General features: G+C 45.6%; 1 protein-coding gene across 1 annotated transcript; it reads right to left on the bottom strand.

The window, feature by feature from the left end:
- Nucleotides 1-1,083: 1,083 nt before the first annotated feature.
- fgd6 (FYVE, RhoGEF and PH domain containing 6) lies at nucleotides 1,084-25,456 on the bottom strand. Its single transcript, XM_029117202.2, has 20 exons — nucleotides 25,203-25,456; nucleotides 19,774-21,973; nucleotides 15,847-15,964; nucleotides 14,774-14,841; nucleotides 14,632-14,662; nucleotides 8,370-8,521; nucleotides 8,063-8,219; nucleotides 7,646-7,733; nucleotides 7,226-7,276; nucleotides 6,536-6,594; nucleotides 6,375-6,446; nucleotides 6,190-6,258; nucleotides 5,946-6,029; nucleotides 5,778-5,857; nucleotides 5,519-5,621; nucleotides 4,383-4,526; nucleotides 4,187-4,289; nucleotides 3,786-4,012; nucleotides 3,092-3,240; nucleotides 1,084-2,887 (listed from the first exon to the last, which is right to left on the bottom strand). Exons 1-20 carry the CDS (start codon nucleotides 25,210-25,212, stop codon nucleotides 2,851-2,853), a joined length of 4,002 nt encoding a protein of 1,333 aa, XP_028973035.2. The 5' UTR covers nucleotides 25,213-25,456; the 3' UTR covers nucleotides 1,084-2,850.
- Nucleotides 25,457-25,490: the final 34 nt, after the last annotated feature.

Genomic DNA, 25,490 nt, shown 5'->3' with positions numbered 1-25,490 from the left:
GTGCGCTAGCTGAGACGTTTAAAAAATATACAGAATTCTTATACTGTAAGGTCACGTAATACGTACAGCAGATGAAAAGCTACAGTTAGCTTTCTATTTCATTGATTAAAAAACACGCTACACGCAACATTAAGTATGTTACTATACTTTTCAACACAATTAATGTATTGAAACATTTTCCTCGCCTCCTTCGTATCGTTTGTCCCTTTTTGTAACAAATTGCTACAACACAAAATACCACCATGACAAGTGCTAAGTGGCGTGACTTCTCCAGACATACTGGGATATCAGATAGAACAGTTAAGTCGCATCCAAGCTTTATATCCATGTGCAACCCGCTAATCAGGGACCTTCTCTTCTACCTCATAATTTATGGCGTTCACCTGGTGTCCCTGGTATAAAGTCCTAAATTAGGGGGTAATAAAGAACAAATGGAGAGGAACTGGCATAAGGGGGCCAGATTTGAATACCACTGCTACACAATATATAAGTGTCTTTATGTATATATATATATATATATATATATATATATATAGACATGAAGACAATATGAAAGAGAATCAATTAATAATATAGATAAAATACATCTTGAATTGTTAAATTTGATGGCTAACTAATATAAAAAAAAGCTGAATAAACCCACTGTGTTAGCATTGGAGTGGAGTAAGACATATTAAGAAATAAATGATTCAGCTCACTACAGTGCTTTGATCCCTGAGTTAAGATAAGAAAACAGTGACAGCCTAGGGATACTTTTTCAGTGTCACACTTAAAAAACACACCCAAAATACACACACGCAGTCACACACAAAGATCCATGCCCACACAGACCTGCCTGCACCAACACATCAATCAGTACTATGTAACAAAATAATGAGGTGACAGTAATCTAAGGCTGAAAGATTGATTAACTACTTCAACTCTTGGGGCCTGTTTCACAGACACAGATTAAGCCTAGTCTAAGACTACAACAACAAGCTCAATGGAGATTTCTATTGAACTAGATTTTTTTTCTTAGACGAGGCTTAATCCGTTTCTGCAAAACTGTCCCTTGATGTTTCAAAGTATGACAATAAGCCACAATACAGTTACTTTCAGAGGTTTTATTAAAAAGTGGTGCCTGACTGCAGAAACATTGTTAACAGATGAGACACTGCGCACTCTAGTGACGGTTTCAGAAGATTTAGTCACCATAAAATAATCTCTGTTCAGTTCTTCCTGGTCCCACTCTGTGATTTAAACTACACATCTGATAAGGCCACCAGCGGAAATGGTATAGTAGTGCAACCTGTTAAGTACATTTATAATACAAAATGGAAATTCTAAAAAAAAGTTTAAATTTAAATAGATGATGGATATTTACACTGTTCAATGTGAGATGGGCCGGCCAAAGTAATCACTGTGATAATATAATAATCTAAGGCATGATTAATGAAACAATGCACCACATAATTAAATAGTTTTCTGCATCTATATTATTATAAGATAACAGAAGAAAAATATTTAAGGCACTGTCTGGATGTTGGTTTACTTATCATTTCCTAAGGGATACATTTCATTTTCAATTCCATGCCTGGATTATTTTTTAATCTGTCCTCTTTAAATTATTTAATTAGAAAACTATACAAATGAGGTCTGGTTGAAAGTATTATTCCTAATGAGTCCAACAGGTCTGTTGTGAAAGTTTAAAGCAAACTAGTTACAACATGTGCTTTTCCAACCATCATGGCATTCAAAAGAAAAGACAGCTACTTCTTATCTTTTGTACAAAAGTGACAAAGACCATCTCTGTTATCAAATAAATCATATTCCTAAAATTATGTAATTATCGACAGTGAGAAATGTACAAATCTATACAAATATTAGCTCTAGACTTACAATTGAGTCTCCCAGTTCCCCAAATTACCAAAGCACCACTCTGTTGTGTTTGGAGGCCAACAAATACTCTTTAAAAATGCATTTGTTCTATAGGTTGTGAAGTATATTTGCACATATGCAGTTTCCAGTTTGATCCAGTTTACTGTATTTTCTATGCTTTAAATGCTCCTTAGTTAAGCGTTACAGACAAAAAGGATGAAAGCGATCCCTGTAATTTTACTTCATTTCCAAGGAGCAGGATGCTCATCTCCGTGTCTATGGCACCCTGTTTTTTCACAGAAGAATCCACCCCCCTGCAGTGCGCCAGCTTGTGTAATCCAAGGATCCCACACTTTTCCAAATTCAATGATATATCTATTTTTAAGTTTAAACTTTCATTACAATATACTACATTTCCAAAATAAAATAACAAAATCCTAGGATGGTTTAAATCAATAACAATTTACATAAATCCTTTTCAATTGCTTTAAATGTGGGATTCCCTGTATAAGGTAGCAGGCTGTCCACCGACGTTCGCTTCGTTGCACTTCCACACACACACTTCAGGACATGACCTTTGACCAACGGCTGTGACACATAGCTGTTCAATCCAGGATCCAGACCAGACAAATCTGCAGCCGCTTGCAGCTTGGGAGGCCCAATACACACATGAGCTCCAGAACTCCACTGGCAGCATGGGGGTTTGAAAGGCTTGACCAAGGGCAATTTACCAACATTTAGAATGCACGACACAAAGTCCATATCTTCACGTGAAATACAATGACTTCCGCTCTTTACACCAATGGGACTCTATGGTCCCCTGGAGGCCAGTAGGTGGAGCCGGGCCGGTTCATCAGGGCTCGGGATGGCATGGCTTGGTGTTTGGGGAGCGCTTCCTGAGCTGGTGACCCCGACTTGCAACTAGAGGTCAAGTATCATAAGGTGTCCTTTAACTGACTCCAGGGGTGGGACATGAGTTAACTGTGTGGGGTGTTAAAGAATCATAGCCTCCTGGAAAGCCTCTATCCACCTGAGAAAATGTAGAAATATCACATCAAATTTATTTGCATGAGGTCACATGGGGAATATAAAAAATCAAAACCCATAAAAAAAACAATGAAAGCTTTACATTTCCAGTCACCTGAATAAATCTACCTATTCCAGTGTAGTCATCCCTTGGTGTATTGGATAATTAATTCTTTATCAGTCCAAAAGCCAAAGGAATGTCAATTACCTCTGTGCAGTGGGGATGTCATCGGCCTTGAATATGTAGAACAGGGTGTTTTTGTGGTACAGTTTAAACTGTAGCTTCTGGAATGGTCCACACTTCTCCTCCCTCAGGAAGAAGCCTAGGAGGGGCTGGCTCTCTAGAGCAGCTACGTCCTTGAGAGGGAGTGAAATACACGTTACAGACACATTATGCACGCACACACACTGGCATCAGGAGAAATGTGGGGGTTGTGTGTTTGAGCCTGGAACGACGTAGGCAAATATTTCTATAACTAAACCAAGATAGCCCACACACTGCTGTTACTAAAGCCAATAGGGCAGAACCTAGGAAAGGAGGTGGGTGAAGCTGAGCACAAGTTAGCAAGATTCTATAGACCTATATTGGTGGGTTTTAGCATGGTTCTGTTAGGAAACGCCTACTCTGTGAACCGCATTCAATAATTACATTTGCCCTCCAACATTCAGCAAAGGGTAAAGTAAAAAAAATCTTGAAGAATTCTTGTTTTGGGAACAGAAAACTGTATTTAGATCAGATATTTAATCAATGAGAAAATCGACCAAGTTCCATCTTTCTTCATTGGCTGCCACTGCCCGTCTGCTGGACCCAGTTGGGAGTGGAAATGACATTTTAATGCTTAAGATCTATACATTCAACGGGCTATCTGGCTCCCTGTCTGTCTGTGGCATAGGGGTGTTACCTCACTGGCGGCGTAGGTGTACAGGACTTTGTTCTTGATGACGAACCACAGCCTCTTCCACTGCTTCTTGTTACCCTTCGACCTCTGCAGGTAGCCACTCATGGAGGAGTTCTCTGTGTTTGCAGACACTTCTTTTAGTGCAGCTGGGATCTTCTTGTGTTTCCTGGAGAAAGAGAATGCCCCAGATCTGCCTCCAGGAGACAGGGCCGCAGAAGCAACGCGGTCACCTGGAAAACACACATTTACACTCTCTGACATCCCTAATGTCAATACCAAACAACACATCATTTAAATAATTACCTTCACTCATTCCTAATTAGTCCGTCTTTAAATATTCAAAAAAAATCTTCTATATTCTAATGTTTTCATGTTTAAAATGTATTGGTGTGAAACCGGCATACTATTCTCCTGCAGCTTGGCGAAGCAGTGGTCACACACACGGGCCGGCTGATTCTTCAGGTACTCCAGATAGTACTTATTGGACGAACACGTCTGACACACCACCTGCCATGTATACACAGTGAGTGAGAAAACAGCACGCAGAGAACCAGACATACACACACTATGCAGGGTATGGTACTGAATCAGTGTCCTTACCTTTCCACAGGCCCGGCAGTGGTGGCGTCTCCAGGTGAGAGTGAACTCACAGGTACAAATCATACACATGGTGGCCCTCAGGTCTGGTATCCAGATAGGGGCCTTAGAACCCAGCGGGGCCCCACTGTCACACACACCATCAGACTATAAGGAGAGACAATTATGGAGATTATCAGAAATGTCTAAAAGCTCCGTTACACTGAAGGGGCACAGCTCAAGGGGCACTGTGTAGAATCCTGCCTCTAAACAATAACACAACTTGTCTCCTTCTTGTCTTCCCTTACCAAACAACATCAGTATAGTACTAGTTAGTCCAGGGTAGTTTAGGGTTGGAAGGATAGTACTGCGAGTGTCTAAAGTGAGTATAAGGAGATTACAAGTCAAACTGACAGACGGACGGGTCACTCTGATTTTTGTACTAGACTGAAACATTAACCTAAAACATAAACTGCAGATGTCTACTGGTAATGTTTGTTTGTTTTTATGCGGGTATTACAGTAAAAGTCCCCAAATCCCAATATTATTATATTTTACTGTGGCAACAGTTGATGTTAACCCTTATTATTATATTCTACTATGGTAACAGTAGATGTTAACACTTATTATTATATTCTACTATGGTAACAGTAGATGTTAACCCTTATTATTATATTCTACTATGGTAACAGTTGATTTAAACCCTTATTATTATATTCTACTGTGGCAACAGTTGATGTTAACCCTTATTATTATATTCTACTATGGTAACAGTAGATGTTAACACTTATTATTATATTCTACTATGGTAACAGTAGATGTTAACCCTTATTATTATATTCTACTATGGTAACAGTTGATGTTAACCCTTATTATTATATTCTACTATGGTAACAGTTGATGTTAACCCTTATTATTATATTCTACTATGGTAACAGTAGATGTTAACACTTATTATTATATTCTACTATGGTAACAGTAGATGTTAACACTTATTATTATATTCTACTATGGTAACAGTAGATGTTAACACTTATTATTATATTCTACTATGGTAACAGTAGATGTTAACCCCTTTTAATATATTCTACTATGGTAACAATCAGATGTGAACCCAGTTGAATGAGCTACCTCAGAACTATAATTGCTTCAAGCCTCACCTCTTCCTGACTCCGGCTGGAGATGAAGGTGATCTTCTTCCTGGTGTGGTCGTCTATCGCCGTAGCAATGGCTGCTAGCCACTCATCTCTCTCTGTGGCCGAGCTGCCAGTCAGAAACAACATCAGTGACTTCCGTAACCAATCCAAAATCCAATTAGAGCTATCCCCCACAACCAATCAGAATGTTAACTGATCATCAGTGACATTAGGTACCACCTACTGAACACGTTGTTAAGGCCATCTTTGAGCAGGTACTAACCTGGCAGACAAGATGAAGGAGCGTTCCACGCTCTCAATGTTCAGCTCATTCTGATAGGCTTCTTGGCTGGGCTTACTCACCTACACATAACAGGCAAGTGATTTAGATGTGACCTTAGAAGAGTGTCTGTCTGTGGTGGATGTGTGTGTTCGGTATCTGTGTATTCACCTTCATGCCAGCCAGAGACAGCATGCTGTTGAGTTTGTACTGTCCTGACTGGACTGGGGTGGTGTACAGCAAGGTGTCATTGAACTGGGGACAGAGGCAAAAACCAGTACATCAAGAGGGCAACATTCTGACTGGCCAAAGTGAAGTAAGCCAGACTTCACTCTGCAGAACTCCATTACAATTAAGAATGGGTTTGACTTAAAGATAACCTCCACTATCCTGGGGGACTCAGACAAGGACTCACCAGGAAGAACATCCGTGGCTGCATGACCTTCCTGGACAGCTTCATCAGAGTGCCTTCTTTCAAAAACACCTGGACAAAAACACAACAGTCCATCATGGCTCCGCAGCAATGTGATGGTGAGTGGCACGTTTCATCCGAATGTGTTTGTGCATGTACGTGTGTACATGTGTGGGTTTGACACTCACTCTGCCTGGCTGTACGATCTCATGCTGGCCGTTCAGGCTGTACTGAATTTGCATCAGCTTCTGAAAGTTATCCTGAAAGACAACACGATCCAGACTGAACATCACAGGACAGGCATTTTTGACGGAACTCATGCATGGATGGAGATCATGTGATGACTCACCCCTTGTTTCATGATGTCGTTTGCATGGTTGGCCACCTCCTTCACTATCCCCAGAGCAGCTGTAAGGTCAACAGACACAACATGGTGACTGACATGACGTCAGAATATCTGTGAGACGAGGCCATCGAATCAGATCATTTCGTCGTGCCCAATTGTATCTAAGTAGACCGTGACAAGCCTTCTGCCCAGAATAGTTAGTCAGGTTCTGACCCTGAAATAATTATTTAATCATCAAAAACCTACAGAAATAGTGTGGAAAAACTAAGCAAACCTAACAGCTGCTGTTTCCCCACTCAAACAACTTAATGTTGCCGTTTCTTGTAACTGTCTATCAGTCTCTAGATCAACTTCGAGGAATATTTGCACACTCTTATTTATTTTTTTAAACGGGGCGTATGTACTTTTTCACATGACTGTAGGTTTAGTTATTCGCTAGAATGCGATGAGAACAGACGATCTCAGCTGATGAGTCCTCCCCTTCGCCCAGCTATGGTGCCGGGGCTTCCCAACCACTTTACGGTAACCACTTTACGGTAACCACTTTACAGTAACCACTATACTGTAGCCACTTTAGTGGCACTGTCAAGGCATGGATCTGCACTGTGGGAGTGTTACCAAAGACTGCCTAAATCCCTGAGTCACCCCAGAGGAGCACACTGAAACACAGCCCTAAAACGGTGCTCTTCTTACCCTGTGTGTCCTTATAGTCAGATGAGTCCATCGGAAGGTTCTTCAGATAATCTGTACACGAGCAAGAAGTTAGATCAGTCCAGATCACATTACAATCATGCTATACCGTGTCTACTGTACCATTATGTGCCCACTAGGTGGTATTGTTGCCAGTGTCCTCAATGAAGCCCAATCTGTTGTGTAGGCCGGTGTTTTTCTCAACCCTGCTCCTGGGAGTCCCCCCCCCCCGCCCTCTGTGTTTTAGATCTCTCCCTGCTCTGTCTCACCTGATTCAAATGATCAGCTCATTATCAAGTACTTCATGAGCTACATCAGGTATATTAGGGCAGGGAGAGATCTAAAACATGGGCAGGGGGCAATCCAGGAGCAAGGTTGAGAAACACTGGTGTAGGCTCTATGGGAATGTGTGTGTGGTTATACCTGTGAGCAGTAGCTGGTACTGGGGGATTCTCTGTACAGGTTTCAGCAGGTAGTGTTTAAGAGCCAGGCTGGCACACCGAGGACTCATCTGGGACAGAGTACAGAGGACACACACATCGTCTGGCTCTGGGGCATACAATTACACAGTACACACACACACACACACACACACGTATCCTTGTTTCTATATCCTTTATATCCCTAATTCTAACAGGATGCCCAACTGTACATTTTCTCCTAAAACTAGAGTAAAAAAAAACTTGTGGGGACATAGTATTCAAGTTTTACTATCTGTTTGGAGACTTTAGATGACCACATGTACACATAGACCTGGATCACACACATAGACCTGGATCACACACACACACACACAAACACAAAGACTTGGATCACACACACAGAGACTTTTCCCTCTACCTCAAACTCCCGGACTACAGCGGAGAAGCCAGGGTTTTTCCGACACTGCTCGTCTAGCAGGGCCACATTGTTATCGAACTGTCGGATGTAGGTGGAGTACATCTTCAGGTAGGGCCCCTTCTGAACAAAGATGTCGGCCAGCCTCTGGTGGTCCCCCCTACAAAGAAACCAAAGGAAGAGAGAGAGACAGTGGGAGGAAGTGAGATTGACTCAGACCTGATACTTGTGGTCTGGACTGGGCCAACACGGCATGGGGTCTGGCTTAATATCCCTGGTCTAATGGGTGCTTTGGTGTGCGGTTCGGTACCAGTGCGCCACCCTTTCCTCCAGCTCACGCAGCAGGTCTTTGTTGAGCTGGTATAGCTGGGGCAGGTAGTAGAGGATCTGGGTAAGAACACGCTCTTCAACCACCGCCTTGCCATTCTGACGTGTCGCCTTGGCAACTGCGTCCCGGAAATCCTGCAGGGAGGGAGGGGTATAATGTTGACTGACAAATGACAGGAACTGACGCAGCGTCAACAGGGCGGTGGTGGGGACTAACACACACACACACACACACACATGCACACACACATACATACACGCATATATGGATTCACATGATTCACTGTCCCACAGAAACACATGTGGATGTTTTTTCTAAAATTATCAGGGATCAGTACAGCAATTTCCAGGATCAGATAGATCAGGCTGTTCAGGAAATAATAAGACAGGATTATTCTGTTCCAGTAACTAAGTATTAAGATCTTTCTAACTAACCGTAAATCACTCTGGATAAAAGCATCTTCAAAATGACTAAAATGTAAAATGATAAGACTACACATAGCAGATGTTGGATCAAGGATAAGTCTCTATATTACCATCTACTAGAAATGTTATGTTACAAAGAAAAATTGCCAAGACGAAAGAGAGGAATGTTTACAATAAACAGTTTTAATATCTTTTATCTTTTTCATATTGATATTCCTGGTTTTTGGTATCAAAACCATCCCAGTCACTAATTTGCTTAAAAAATACTAAACACCCAGAAGCCTGATCATCTGGGCAGGTACAAGGTAAATATCCCTCATAGTGACAATATGGTAAATTACAATCTAATTGTTTTGTTTTGAAAAACTAAATTTGAATGTGTATTCCCATCCGATTGGTGTAATGCATTCAGATAACCTTTGGAAAACAGGACTCTGGTTATCACCTTATAAACATGCCTCAGTCTCCATACACATCCACAGACACACACAATGCCACATATCTGAGTCAGCGCTCTCACACTGCCCTGAACCAACACAAACATCCAGGTGGAAGGAAGTGGAGAATGTCCTGATGAACACTCTCACAACCGGGGCTACACACCCAGAACCATACACACAGCTGCAGTGTCTGAAGGACCTAAACACGAAAATGTCCAGTCAAAACTAATGCAAAACTCAATGTACACAACAGATCAAATGTGAGCTATCCTGTTTTGGCGTATATGGCAGGACTTAAGAGTATGAAACCAAAATAAACACACACACACACAGCCTACAGGATACAGAGGCATTTCTACGTTTGTGGATCCTCTATTCTCTCAGCACCGGCAGCAGCTGCTCTGTGGTCAGGGTAGCCACAGAGACTACAGAATTTGACCTTATCCTTTAAAAGTCTTCCCTTCCACAATCTTTCCCCCCTTAGACACATATTCACCCTGCTGTCTCCCTCTGTCATCCCCAAGCCCGTATTCACCCTGCTGTCTCTCTCTCTCAACCCAACCCCCATTTCTGAAGTATTCCCAGAGGGTCCACTAAACCCCTCTTAAGGCAGCCAGACAGGTGGACACTTGATCCTGATTTTGTGTGTTTCACTCTGAAACCCACTACCAAAGAGATATATACCCATCTGCTGTCCAGGAACATTTTAGAAAAGAGAATAAAGACATTTTTAACAGATACTTGTTTTGTTTTTAAATTAAAAAAATACAATTCTAGTACCTTCACCTTCTAGATGAACAGATTAACATTTTGATTGCAAACATACAGCCTGTCTGGAACATCACATTCTGCTTAACAGCTTAGATCAGCTTGACCTGGCTGGCACTGTTGCCCACCACCTGCTGACACAGGCTAGCCCTCACCACAGTGATTATCACAGCATCAAACCCACCGGGCACAGACGCTATTCTGATGTCTAGCTTTGATTAGCATTTGGCTGTGTTATCTACATGAATTGAATGTGAAAACCATGGAACATTTCATTTGATTTATGATAAAGTTGGGCAGAAAATGATTCGCCACTTCCGTTGAAAACATTTATGAATCCAACGTTTATGAAAATATGTCGATCTGAAATGTTTATTTTTTATATTGATTATTTTTGTTTTGACTTTTTGACCAAAAGGCTAGTTGTCACATCTAACATAAATTTTCAACAAAACACACATTCATTATGTAAATGTAGAGTGGAGAAAAATCATGGAAGAAAATCATTCTAATTTCATACACATAGATTTCTTTGTATGTTCACTCTGAAGAGAGGACAAAGGAAAGAAAAGGCAGGAGGGGAGGAGATGAGTCTGAGAAAACCCCCCAAGATCAAAGCAGCTCAGCACTGTCAGCCAGCCAGCGAGCTAAATGTGGCCGCACAAAATCCACCACTTCTAACTGGCAACACAAACCCGACTCCTTAACTTTAATATTAACACAGTGAAGAGTCTCAGTGTTTGTCAAACCACCCTGCTAACTTTGACACCTCCTAGGAGCAAACTACAATACCAACACCAACAACACAACCAGGGAAATGTGTTCTGTACAGCTCAGGTCTGTGGAGAAGCAACACAACACAGCAGAGATAATCACATGCACTGTTCCAGGTACACCTCAGCAGAATACACAATAACCTGCAGGAGGTATTACAACACCATCACCACTGTCATATTGAATACATGGTCCTGACCACCACTGTCATACAGAATACATGGTTCTGACCACCACTGTCATATAAAATACATGGTCCTGACCACCACTGTCATGTAGAATACATGGTTCTGACCACCACTGTCATGTAGAATACATGGTTCTGACCACCACTGTCATATAGAATACATGGTCCTGACCACCACTGTCATGTAAAATACATGGTCCTGACCACCACTGTCATATAGAATACATGGTCCTGACCACCACTGTCATATAGAATACATGGTCCTGACCACCACTGTCACATAGAATACATGGTCCTGACCACCACTGTCATATAGAATACATGGTTTGGACCACTACTGTCATATAGAATACATGGTCCTGACCACCACTGTCATATAGAATACATGGTCCTGACCACCACTGTCATATAGAATACATGGTCCTGACCACCACTGTCATATAGAATACATGGTTTGGACCACCACTGTCACATAGAATACATGGTTCTGACCACCTCTGTCATATAGAATACATGGTCCTGACCACCACTGTCATGTAGAATACATGGTCCTAACCATCACTGTCATGTAGAATACATGATCCTGACCACCATTGTCATGTAGAATACATGGTTCTGACCACCACTGTCATATAGAATACATGGTCCTGACCACCACTGTCATGTAGAATACATGGTTCTGACCACCACTGTCATGTAGAATACATGGTTCTGACCACCACTGTCATATAGAATACATGGTTCTGACCACCACTGTCACATAGAATACATGGTCCTGACCACCATTGTCATGTAGAATACATGGTTCTGACCACCACTGTCATATAGAATACATGGTTCTGACCACCACTGTCACATAGAATACATGGTTCTGACCACCACTGTCATGTAGAATACATGGTTCTGACCACCACTGTCATATAGAATACATGGTTCTGACCACCACTGTCACATAGAATACATGGTCCTGACCACCATTGTCATGTAGAATACATGGTTCTGACCACCACTGTCATATAGAATACATGGTTCTGACCACCACTGTCACATAGAATACATGGTTCTGACCACCACTGTCATATAGAATACATGGTTCTGACCACCACTGTCCCATAGAATACATGGTTCTGACCACCACTGTCATATAGAATACATGGTCCTAACCATCACTGTCATGTAGAATACATGGTCCTGACCACCACTGTCATGTAGAATACATGGTTCTGACCACCACTGTCATATAGAATACATGGTCCTGACCACCACTGCCACATAGAATACATGGTCCTGACCACCATTGTCATGTAGAATACATGGTTCTGACTACCACTGTCATATAGAATACATGGTTCTGACCACCACTGTCATGTAAAATACATGGTCCTGACCTCCATTGTCATTGTAGAATACATGGTCCTGACCACCATTGTCATGTAGAATACATGGTCCTGACCACCATTGTCATGTAGAATACATGGTTCTGACCACCACTGTCATATAGAATACATGGTTCTGACCACCACTGTCCCATAGAATACATGGTTCTGACCACCACTGTCATATAGAATACATGGTTCTGACCACCACTGTCATGTAGAATACATGGTCCTGACCACCATTGTCATGTAGAATACATGGTTCTGACCACCACTGTCATATAGAATACATGGTCCTGACCACCACTGCCACATAGAATACATGGTCCTGACCACCATTGTCATGTAGAATACATGGTTGGACCACTACTGTCATATAGAATACATGGTTCTGACCACCACTGTCACATACAATACATGGTCCTGACCACCACTGTCATACAGAATACATGGTTCTGACCACCACTGTCATACAGAATACATGGTTCTGACCACCACTGTCACATACAATACATGGTCCTGACCACCACTCATCATCATCATCATCATCATGGTCCTGACCACCACTGTCATATAGAATACATGGTCCTGACCACCACTGTCATATAGAATACATGGTCCTGACCACCACTGTCATATAGAATACATGGTCCTGACCACCACTGTCATATAGAATACATGGTCCTGACCACCACTGTCATATAGAATACATGGTTTGGACCACCACTGTCACATAGAATACATGGTTCTGACCACCTCTGTCATATAGAATACATGGTCCTGACCACCACTGTCATGTAGAATACATGGTCCTAACCATCACTGTCATGTAGAATACATGGTCCTGACCACCATTGTCATGTAGAATACATGGTTCTGACCACCACTGTCATATAGAATACATGGTCCTGACCACCACTGTCACATAGAATACATGGTCTTGACCACCACTGTCATGTAGAATACATGGTTCTGACCACCACTGTCATGTAGAATACATGGTTCTGACCACCACTGTCATATAGAATACATGGTTCTGACCACCACTGTCACATAGAATACATGGTCCTGAACACCACTGTCATGTAGAATACATGGTTCTGACCACCACTGTCATATAGAATACATGGTTCTGACCACCACTGTCACATAGAATACATGGTTCTGACCACCACTGTCATGTAGAATACATGGTTCTGACCACCACTGTCATATAGAATACATGGTTCTGACCACCACTGTCACATAGAATACATGGTCCTGACCACCATTGTCATGTAGAATACATGGTTCTGACCACCACTGTCATATAGAATACATGGTTCTGACCACCACTGTCACATAGAATACATGGTTCTGACCACGACTGTCATATAGAATACATGGTTCTGACCACCACTGTCCCATAGAATACATGGTTCTGACCACCACTGTCATATAGAATACATGGTTCTGACCACCACTGTCCCATAGAATACATGCTTCTGACCACCACTGTCATATAGAATACATGGTTCTGACCACCACTGTCATGTAGAATACATGGTCCTGACCACCATTGTCATGTAGAATACATGGTTCTGACCACCACTGTCATATAGAATACATGGTCCTGACCACCACTGCCACATAGAATACATGGTCCTGACCACCATTGTCATGTAGAATACATGGTTGGACCACTACTGTCATATAGAATACATGGTTCTGACCACCACTGTCATGTAGAATACATGGTCCTGACCACCATTGTCATGTAGAATACATGGTTCTGACCACCACTGTCATATAGAATACATGGTCCTGACCACCACTGCCACATAGAATACATGGTCCTGACCACCATTGTCATGTAGAATACATGGTTGGACCACTACTGTCATATAGAATACATGGTTCTGACCACCACTGTCACATACAATACATGGTCCTGACCACCATTGTCATGTAGAATACATGGTTCTGACCACCACTGTCATATAGAATACATGGTTCTGACCACCACTGTCATGTAAAATACATGGTCCTGACCTCCATTGTCATTGTAGAATACATGGTTCTGACCACCACTGTCATGTAAAATACATGGTCCTGACCTCCATTGTCACGTAGAATACATGGTTCTGACCACCACTGTCATGTAAAATACATGGTCCTGACCTCCATTGTCATGTAGAATACATGGTTCTGACCACCACTGTCATGTAGAATACATGTCCAAAACCGCATAGATATCATTTTCATCAAAAGAGCAGAGGGTTAACTGATACTTACTATATGAAGAAGCTTCAGGACATCCACAAACCTGCGGAGGACAAAAGGCATGGCTGTAACAACAACACTGACTTGATGTGGGCATGGAGCACTTAGTTTATGTTGATTCTAACCACTGTGTATGAATGTTTCAGGTACTCACACTTTCTCAGAGCTCATGATCTCCTGGGCGATGTGCACAACCTTTTTCCTCTTCACCTCGTCCTCCTGCTGGAACAAACAGAACAGCAAGATGACTACTAAGTCAGGCAGGCAGAACCACAGAAAATACATTGTAAAAGGTCCTGACAGGCGTTCTCTTACAAGGTCATTGCAGCCCACCATCTCCCTGTCCTGGTCCACTATCTACAACACAGTAAGCTGGACATTCACTGACCCAGACACACTCAGTGGAGATTGTCCAGAAGCAGAGCCGACAGTATTCTCAACTTCAGCTCTCATCTAACGCTCTCTCCAGTCTCTACTCTCTCCCTCTCCCCCCCCCCCCCTCTCTCTCTGTCCCCTTCCCTCTGATTGTGAGTGGTATGGGATCGAAATGGGGTGTCTCATTCTTTGTCTTAATTTGGACAGTGGCCTTGCCCCTGGATGATGGAAGGGGCCTCCTGTTCCTAACTGTGTGTGTGCGTGCGTGTGTGCGTGCGTGCGTGTGTGTGCATTACAGATAAAGGCTTTAAGTGTATCATACTTGCAGTCAGACAGGACAAAGCCACGTTCTCACTCTAAAGATCACTACATCTGACCTCTTGACCCTCCACCCTCTTCCTCACAACGAATGAGTGCTCCGTCACAGGCCAGCACATCGTGATATCACCAGCCTGCCCTTCTCGGCTCCACAGAGCCCTGGTACAAGCCACGTTTTCCACCCAGGACCCAGCACCCAATTTGGCTCTGTGGTGTTATCGCTCTTGGTGCGCCTGCTGATATCCTTCCTGTTGTAGCAGCTATTATCGCAGTTGTTCCTCTGACTCAATAACGTGACCTCAGCTATCTCTCACCACTCACTGCATGGACCTAACTGAGCCTACAGCTCAGACGGTTCTACTGTCACCTTGTTGACAAGGTAGCACCATCCGCTGTGTATCAGAGTGTGTGTGTGCGTGCATGTGTGCTCCTGCCCTCCAGGTTTGCAAGCTTTGTAATCATCACATTTTAATAACAACCACTGATGACAACAATCTGAGGGCGGGCGTGTGTGCTGGTGTGAGAGCCAACTACCTGTCTGTCCTCCTCTGACAGTTCCAGGTGTTCCTTGCTGGAGGTGGAGCTGTTGTCGTCCTCATCCGAGCTATGGACCTCCTCCTCAGAATGTGCATCGTCCAATCCATGCCAGCCCCTGAAGCCAAAACAGGAAGTCACTGCCTTATCCTCTCAGAAACTGTCCGGAGTGCGTTCAGTTGTGCCACGCAAATAGAAACAACCGCTTTTGTGTTATGAGTGGTGAATCTGGTGTATCTATAACCATGGTTGGATGAGGTCAGTCAGGATGAATTCGACGGACGAGGGATGCACCAATCACAAATAGTTTGGCCGCTACCGACACCCTCTATTCTTCTAACACAATCAGCCAATGGTGACGCCGATACCAATGTTGTGAATTAATACAAGTGTAGCTTCTGATGATGCTTGTAACTTCAACAAATCCAAACTCTTTCTACAAATTCTAGCAAGAGAAGACTCACAAAAATAAGCACTATCAATAAACACATTATAAATTAGATGATAACACAATAACTAAACGTTCTATTTCTATAAGAATTCAGTGTCTGGATATACATTCAGTAAATCACTGACACTGACTGATCTCTTAAAAGCAATTGACCTCCATTATTGCAATTTTTATAAACGAAAGCCACCGATTGCTAGACAACATAGAGGTGCCTCTCCAAAAGAAAGACGGTCAGTACAGCTCTTTCTAGGTACATGCCTCTTCAACCATCTTCCCCTAATACAGGTCTGACTGCCAAGAGGCACAAGTATCAACATGTGTTTGTAACGCTAATGATTTCTTATCCTGGCATCACAGCCCTCTAAGGAATGCAACTATCCCAAGGCTATGTTATTGATATTGTATTTCGAACCAATGCTGTGTACTTCTTAATCTTAATTTAAGATACAGTCAATGAGTCTTTGGTCTCTTACATTACTATCATTATTCTGTGTCAACTTCCCCTCCCCTCCTCTCCCATCATCCCCTCCTCTCTCCTCCTTTATGCTCTGTTCCTATTCCCTAACCCATTTTGCCACTTTACCTCACATCTCTCCATCTCTCTTGCTCTCTCCTCTCCCCCCTCTCTCCCCATCTTTCCACTTCTCTCCCCCCATCTCACTGCCTCTCTCTCCCCATCTCACTGCCTCTCTCTCCCCATCTCACTGCCTCTCTCTCCCCATCTCGCCACCTCTCTCTCCCCATCTCACTGCCTCTCTCTCCCCATCTCACTGCCTCTCTCTCCCCATCTCGCCACCTCTCTCTCCCCATCTCACTGCCTCTCTCTCCCCATCTCACTGCCTCTCTCTTCCCATCTCGCCACCTCTCTCTCCCCATCTCACTGCCTCTCTCTCCCCATCTCGCCATCTCGCCACCTCTCTCTCCCCATCTCACTGCCTCTCTCTCTCCCCATCTCGCCACCTCTCTCTCCCCATCTCACTGCCTCTCTCTCCCCATCTCACTGCCCTCTCTCTCCCCATCTCACTGCCCTCTCTCTCCCCATCTCACTGCCTCTCTCTCTCCATCTCACTGCCTCTCTCTCCCCATCTCACTGCCTCTCTCTCCCCATCTCACTGCCTCTCTCTCCCCATCTCACTGCCCTCTCTCTCCCCATCTCACTGCCCTCTCTCTCCCCATCTCACTGCCTCTCTCTCCCCATCTCACTGCCTCTCTCTCCCCATCTCACTGCCTCTCTCTCTCCCCATCTCACTGCCTCTCTCTCTCCCCATCTCACTGCCTCTCTCTCTCCCCATCTCGCCACCTCTCTCTCCCCATCTCACCGCCTCTCTCTCTCCCCATCTCACTGCCTCTCTCTCCCCATCTCACTGCCTCTCTCTCCCCATCTCACTGCCTCTCTCTCTCCCCATCTCACTGCCTCTCTCTCTCCCCATCTCACTGCCTCTCTCTCTCCCCATCTCGCCACCTCTCTCTCCCCATCTCACTGCCTCTCTCTCCCCATCTCACTGCCTCTCTCTCTCCCCATCTCACTGCCTCTCTCTCTCCCCATCTCACTGCCTCTCTCTCTCCCCATCTCACTGCCTCTCTCTCTCCCCATCTCGCCACCTCTCTCTCCCCATCTCACTGCCTCTCTCTCCCCATCTCACTGCCTCTCTCTCTCCCCATCTCACTGCCTCTCTCTCTCCCCATCTCACTGCCTCTCTCTCTCCCCATCTCACTGCCTCTCTCTCTCCCCCCATCTCGCCACCTCTCTCTCCCCATCTCGCCACCTCTCTCTCCCCATCTCACTGCCTCTCTCTCCCCATCTCACTGCCTCTCTCTCCCCATCTCACTGCCCTCTCTCTCCCCATCTCACTGCCTCTCTCTCTCCCCATCTCACTGCCTCTCTCTCTCCCCATCTCACTGCCTCTCTCTCTCCCCATCTCGCCACCTCTCTCTCCCCATCTCACTGCCTCTCTCTCTCCCCATCTTGCCACCTCTCTCCTCGTCTTCCTTTATCTCTGTCTCACTCCATACAGGCATTCCTTCACACTGGGTCAGACACAGAGCGCCTCTTGTTTAGTGCCTGAGGCTAGTTACATAAACGTAACAGGCTCAGATGCTTGGGAAATACGACATATTCACAGACATAAACCACTCATATACACACACACTGTCTCTCAGGCACAAGCATTGTCAGTGCACACACACACACCATCTTTTAAACAAGTACCCTAGTGATAGCTAGATAAACACAATTATTATCCACCTGGATATTTATATACTGCATACCAGTGAGTGCTGCCTACTGCTCTTTAGTGGGGAAACCCAAGTTGAGGAGAGTGTAGAATGTCTTTTCACCTGGCCTTCCTTACCTGTCAAGGAATCTTACACCAATAATACTTGAATGACCATGAATACACTGATTTGGGAGGCCTGACTCGAGTTAACATGGGCCGGGCCCACGCAATTCACTCATCCACTGATTCCATCGCACACAAAACCGATATGAATTAAGTTGACTGACAATGACAGACCAAACCACAGAGAGAAAGCGCAGAGGCAGAAAGAGAAACTGAGACGGGCCAAAACATAGAGGGAACAGGAGAGAAAGAGAAAGGCAGAGATTGGAAAGATAGAGATAGCAAAGAGAGAGAGAACGAGACAGAGTGGTTGGGAGAATGGGAGAGACAGGCTGGTGGTTGGTGGAGGTTTATTTTCCCTGTTCATTGCAGTGTGGCGTTTCTGCCATTCTCAGACATTTCCTGGCCTGGCCACTGAAAATAACCCACAGGAAAACAGCCCAACCTGCAGCACATCAATGCTCTATTCACAGAGTGGAGGTCTAGCGCTGAAGCTAAATCCCATGCTCATACAAGCACGGCTTGCTAATGCTAACTCCCACATCAACAAAGCGTCATAAAGTTGCATGTATACTAAGTAGTAATGGGTATGGTACAGACTGGATAACACCTTATAAATACATGGTTTTACCACCACTAGGGGATTAACACTGCAAGGTGCAAACAAAACACAACCTGTGCTGCTAACACAAACACTGTGATCTTACTCCGACCCCAATACCCAGTAAACACATGCACGCATTTCCCAATGTCATTGTTCTAGGAAACAATCCTCATTAACCATACATTTTCGTTCCAGGAAATTTATCACAGAAAACAAAAAAGGGAAACAGCTATGACTCTCATGGTACACTATTAGAAAAATATATTTTCAACATCTTGTGCTCAGAGGGATGTTATAACTTGGCCTAGTTGATTTCTGTAAGCAACAAGTGATCACAGGACTATGCTGTTCTGGAACTCTGCATTCTTTGAAACATGAGCAGCCTTAACACAGATGAGACACAATGCAATCAGAAAACACACAAAGACACCACTGAAATCAGACCCGGAGCCTTTGTGTCTGTTCCGGCTAAACAAGACACGTCAGCACGACACACACACACACACACACACACACACGCACACACATTGTACCTCTCATAGTCAACTGAATGTGGTCGCTCATAGTGTCCGTAGGGATCCTGCACCTCGTAGACATCTGAGTCGCTGTGTCTGTGTGTGCTCGGGTCTCGCCTGTGGGTGTGTGGCCAGTCCAGCCGCGCGCTGAGGAAAGGCAGGTTCATGTACTCCGGTATCTCCTCGTACAGAGGAACGTTCTCATACTCCACCAACTCGTCTCCCTCGCCAATCCCGTCGGACAGCGCCGTGCTGCTGTTGGACCGGTCCGCCGTCCTCTCGCCACCGGTACAGTCCAGCGACTGGCCGCTTCTGGCCAGAAACCGTGGCAACATCTTGACGGACAGCCGCAGCTCCAGGAGCTTCCTGAAGGACAGGCTTCTCTTGGTGTTGTCGCCGCGTGCCAGCAGGTCGGCCGAGGAGAACGACTGGGCCCTCTGTTTCCCCCCCAGCAGAGCTGCCCTCCCCCGCGGGGCCCCAGTGTGGCCGCCCCCACTGCTGTGCCGGCTGGAGCTCTGCCGGCTGAAGAAGGGCCTGGGGAAGCGCCAGGCTGCTTTCTCCTGGGGGGGTGCGGGCAGCTCCCTCATAGGGGTGTTGGCGTGGTGCGGCGGTGGCGGGGGGGTGACGGGCGGGGGAGCGCCCGCTGGCAGGCTGTGCCTCTGCGGCTTCCTCGGGGGTGCCCGGGGCGAACCTGCCTCCTCGGCCGACTGGGCCTGCGGTGTTGTTCCGACAGGGGGGAGGCGGCAGCTGAGCTTGATCTGTTTGGGCAGGCTGCGGCTGACCGGGTAGCGCTCGAAGTCCCCGTAACCGCCCTCTTCCTCCTTCTCCTCCTCTTCACCTCTACGGTCAGAGGTCAACGCGTCGGGCTCGGAGAGCAGATCCAGGGAGTGGGAGGCGTTTCGGTGGAGGAGGGGAGAGCAGTGGGCTCCTCGGTGGAGGCGGGGGGACAGGGACTTCTGTCTGGGGGGAGGCACGGGGTGATGCTCCTCTTCGATCTGGGGGTCCTGAGTGGGTGGGGTGCAGTACATCACTTCTGTGTGTTCCTGTTCCTCCTGCTCTGAGGTCAGACCCCTCCCTCCACTCCACTCGCTCCGCCCCACATCCTCCTCCTGTGTGCGGCTGTGTGTCTCCGCCTCCAGGCCGTTCTGCCTGACCAGGACCGGCTTACGGGGCTTGCGTGGGAGGGGCACGGGCAGGGGCTTGCTAGGGGCGGCGGGGACCGAGAGGTCAAGGGGTAACCTGGGCGTCCTGGAAGAGTGCGCAGTGCTTTCTGCCGGGGACGGCGAGCCGTCAGACTCGCCGTTCGCCTGGGAGAAGGCGAGGGTGGGGGGGGTAATCTGCGGAGGGGTGCGGGTGGGAGGGACTGTCTGGGGCGGGGTGAGGCTGAGGGGTAAAGTCTGAAGGGGGGTGAGGCTCGGGGGGTCCACTAGTAACGGTGTGAGGGAGGGAGGAACGGCGTTGCTGTCATTAATGTCCATATTCTGGCTTTCGGCGTGTGTCAGTTGTTCATTAGGAGTGTCAGTCTCTGTAAGCGTCTCCGGCGCATTAACGGCCTCAGTATCCGTGTCTGCCTGCGAAAGTGTCCATGTCTCCGCCACCTCGCGAGCATTGCACCACTGGTCCCCTGACCTGGCGTGACCCTGCTGACCTTTCAGGCTCCTCTGCGCCGCGTTCCCGTCCCCGTCCCCGCCGTTCCCGTCCCCATTCCTCTGCCCCTCGTGTCTCTGTTCTTTGTCCTTTGACGTGAGCTTGGTGGTCACTCCTCGCTTCTCTCCTTCCTCCTGCGTTTCAGGGCTCTCCGTGGCTTTTCTTTTTGGAGAGTCCGGCGTAACACTCCCGACCTCTGTGGCGTTCCCATTCCCTAGTCGTCTGCATTGGGAGCAGTCCCGGAGGCCACAGGAGCATATAGGAATGACGTAGTCCAAGTGGCGGGACTCCGTCAAGATCCCGTTCCTGGAGTTGAGGAGGGTTAAGTTGATGTCCCCGGCCTGCGTGGGGGTTTGGGGTGGGAGGGGTTTGGACGCTGGAGGTGTGGACAGGCCAGAGGGCTTGGGGATGCGTGGTTTGGGGGCCACAGCAGGTTTGGCTCGTTTAAGTGTGGCGGGAGAGGGTTGTGAGGGCTGTGAGAGGAGGTCTGGTTTTGGGGCGATGGGAGGGGGCGACGGCTTTGTTGAGGGGGCAAGTTTGGGTTTGGGAGCCACTGGCGGCTTCTTCACACCTGTAAAGACACAGAGGAGTAAGAGGAGATGTACTGAAACACACAGACCACAAGCAGTTATCCTTCACTCTTTATGGCACCAACAGAGCTCAAACCACTGCCCTGCTGTAATGCAAGCACCAGTACCCTGAAACCCCCAAACCCCACACTTACTAACCAACCAGTACCCTGGAACCCCCAGCCCACACATACTAACCAACCAGTACCCTAGAACCCCCAGCCCACACATACTAACCAACCAGTACCCTGAAACCCCAAACCCCACACATACTAACCAACCAGTACCCTGGAACCCCCAGCCCACACATACTAACCAACCAATACCCTAGAACCCCCAGCCCACACATACTAACCAACCAGTACCCTGAAACCCCCAAACCCCACACATACTAACCAACCAGTACCCTGGAACCCCCAGCCCACACATACTAACCAACCAGTACCCTGGAACCCCCAGCCCACACATACTAACCAACCAGTACCCTAGAACCCCCAGCCCACACATACTAACCAACCAGTACCCTAGAACCCCCAGCCCACACATACTAACCAACCAGTACCCTAGAACTCCCAGCCCACACATACTAACCAACCAGTACCCTAGAACCCCCAGCCCACACATACTAACCAACCAGTACCCTAGAACTCCCTGCCCACACATACTAACCAACCAGTACCCTAGAACTCCCAGCCCACACATACTAACCAACCAGTACCCTAGAACTCCCAGCCCACACATACTAACCAACCAGTACCCTAGAACCCCCAGCCCACACATACTAACCAACCAGTACCCTAGAACTCCCTGCCCACACATACTAACCAACCAGTACCCTAGAACTCCCAGCCCACACATACTAACCAACCAGTACCCTAGAACTCCCAGCCCACACATACTAACCAACCAGTATCCTAGAAACCCCAGCCCACACATACTAACCAACCAGTACCCTAGAACCCCAACCCCACAAATACCAACCAACCAAACAGTTCCCTAGAACCCCCACTCAACACATATCAACCAACCAATACCCTGGAACCCCCCACTCAACACATATCAACCAACCAATACCCTGGAACCCATTACTCAACACATACCAACCAACCAATACCCTAGAACCCCCACTCAACACATATCAACCAAAAAATACCCTGGAACCCCGACTCAACACATACCAACCAAAAAATACCCTGGAACCCCGACTCAACACATACCAACCAACCAACCAGCAGCAACAGGTCAGACAGCTGGTAGTGAGCCATAAAACAGGGCAAGGTTAAACCCCAGGGTTAAAGGACTTTTAAAACAAGTATCCTAATATCATACATTTGACCGAAACAATGTATGTTAATGGTTTACTGTGTTCAGCCTGCAGAAAAATGGTGAACAAACAAAAAACTAAACAACGATACTTACATCTTGATGGCAGTGTAACGCAATTAGAGCCTGGGGATGAACTACAGGATAACTGCATTATGGTTACATTCTTTGCCATTGGAGATGAGATACTTGCATTGAAGACTCTCCCATAACAGGTGAAGAATGACTATTCTCATGATGGTTAAGGCTGGAAATAGCCAAGGACCTTACAATAGGACATTATCACAATACTTAGTGCTGAAACAATATGCATTGCAATTCTTAGAATTCTGTGTTGCAATTTGATACTGTGATTTTATTGCAATTCAGTGTTGCGAAATGTTTTGTTCTTTTAGTTATTTCACCAGGTAAATTAGAACCAGTAACCTTTCCATTACTCGCCCAATGCTCATGACCACTAAGCTACCCTGCCACCCCAAATTGCTCACCATGTCTGCTGCAGAGGGACAAGTGAGAACCATGAGAAACCATGAGCCATGAAGAACATGAAAGGGAAATAAAAGTGCAGAAAACATATTGGGTTTGTTCAGGAACAGCAAAGGAGTGCAAAAATGCTAGTACAATATAATCAAAAACCAAAATCAGGATATACATCTATCTATCTATTTATATAAATATATATATATGCATGGCTCTGAAACAATTTGCCACCTCAACTCTCCTTTTGCTAAAATGTTGTTCCACAATTCCACTAAATGAGGAAAACAGTCTTCCTGTCTTCTATTTTGTCCTATTACTTAATAGATCTGATCACTTAAGTTAGGGTAATGCCATCGATTGGCCCAGATGGGCATAGCCTAAATCAAGGGCTGATTAAGTAGGGGAAAGGCGCATTGCCAGAGCAAATCCTCTGAGGTTGCAGAAAAAACCTTTCAGTTAATTATGAAGTATTATGATCTGTTTTCATATTAACATTCATGTTGTTTCAGATCATAGGTACTGTAGAATGCGAGCAAAACGTGGTGGACTGGAGTTTTTTGGCTTGTTTATTTTCGTCAGTCAGAGGAAATGTGGTCTCAGCTTCAATGGCACAAACCCAAGTAGAATCCAGAGTTCCCTCGCAGCACGCTTCCTATTTGTCCAAGTCTTTCTTTAAAAAAAATCAGAGTATTATCTGAACTAGCTTCTTCATATAACTGACTGGTTGTAGTTGGCGGTCGTGGGTGTTGTGGAAGATGTGCGTCCTATATAATCTTTAATCAGATGTCCAAAAAGGATCACGGCCTCATTTTCTGCTCGACTTGGTCTAGTTTAGGGATACTGGCCGGCCGGGCGACACCACACGAGAAGTAGTCATGCAGCGGATGTGCCTGAATGACTCTCAGCTACTACTCATGGAAAAAAACGTGTAAATTACAATCCTAAATTCCCATACCTTCCACGGCTTGAAAAAAAACTTTAGTTGTTGATAGATGCTGCGTGGAGTTATAAACATGTTTGAAAGTTTAGAAAAATAAATTGACCAGCATCACAACAACAGAACTGACGTTACACAAAGGAGCAGAATGAATGTATCTCTGCCCCCTCATATGCTCTCTCTTGGCTGATTCATGTGTTTGCATGTCATGTCCTTTTTCTATTAGCATTATAATGCAATTTATCCCTAAATCATGTGCGGGTAAAATCTGATAATATTTGTATCCACTACGTCTTCGGATAGATATTATTAAAACAGTAATAACCATGTAATAACCCGGGGGAAAAGCTTGGGTACATTGCTCGAAAGTGACATAACTTAAAATGTTTTGCTTTCTATGTTTGATTGATAAAACAGTAATAACTGCAAACGCAGTCAAATAAAATGCTTTGTCGACTAAATTTAACTACTCAGCCATCCAGGAAACAAACCTGTGCTCATGACTCCCGACTTGCTCCTTTCCTTATGCTACTCCATGAGTAAACTTGCTTTCAATAGGATGGCATGGAATTTCGTGAATTTTATTTTTCAGACATCAGTGCCAGTCTCAAAGAACACCACGCAAAAACATGAATAAATCCACGAAGATGTCGCTTATATCACCGACTGAAACGTGAATAAACGGCTTCCTCTTGTTCCCTTTTTCCCAGTTTTCTAGAGTTTCGTCCACGGCGCTGTTTCCTTCCCTGGCTCCCCGCCGAGGACGTTGTATTTCTCCG

This window comes from Esox lucius, chromosome 23 (genome assembly GCF_011004845.1).
Source record: "Esox lucius isolate fEsoLuc1 chromosome 23, fEsoLuc1.pri, whole genome shotgun sequence".
Classification (NCBI taxonomy): domain Eukaryota; kingdom Metazoa; phylum Chordata; class Actinopteri; order Esociformes; family Esocidae; genus Esox; species Esox lucius.
This window is presented reverse-complemented; position numbering and strand designations above follow the sequence as displayed.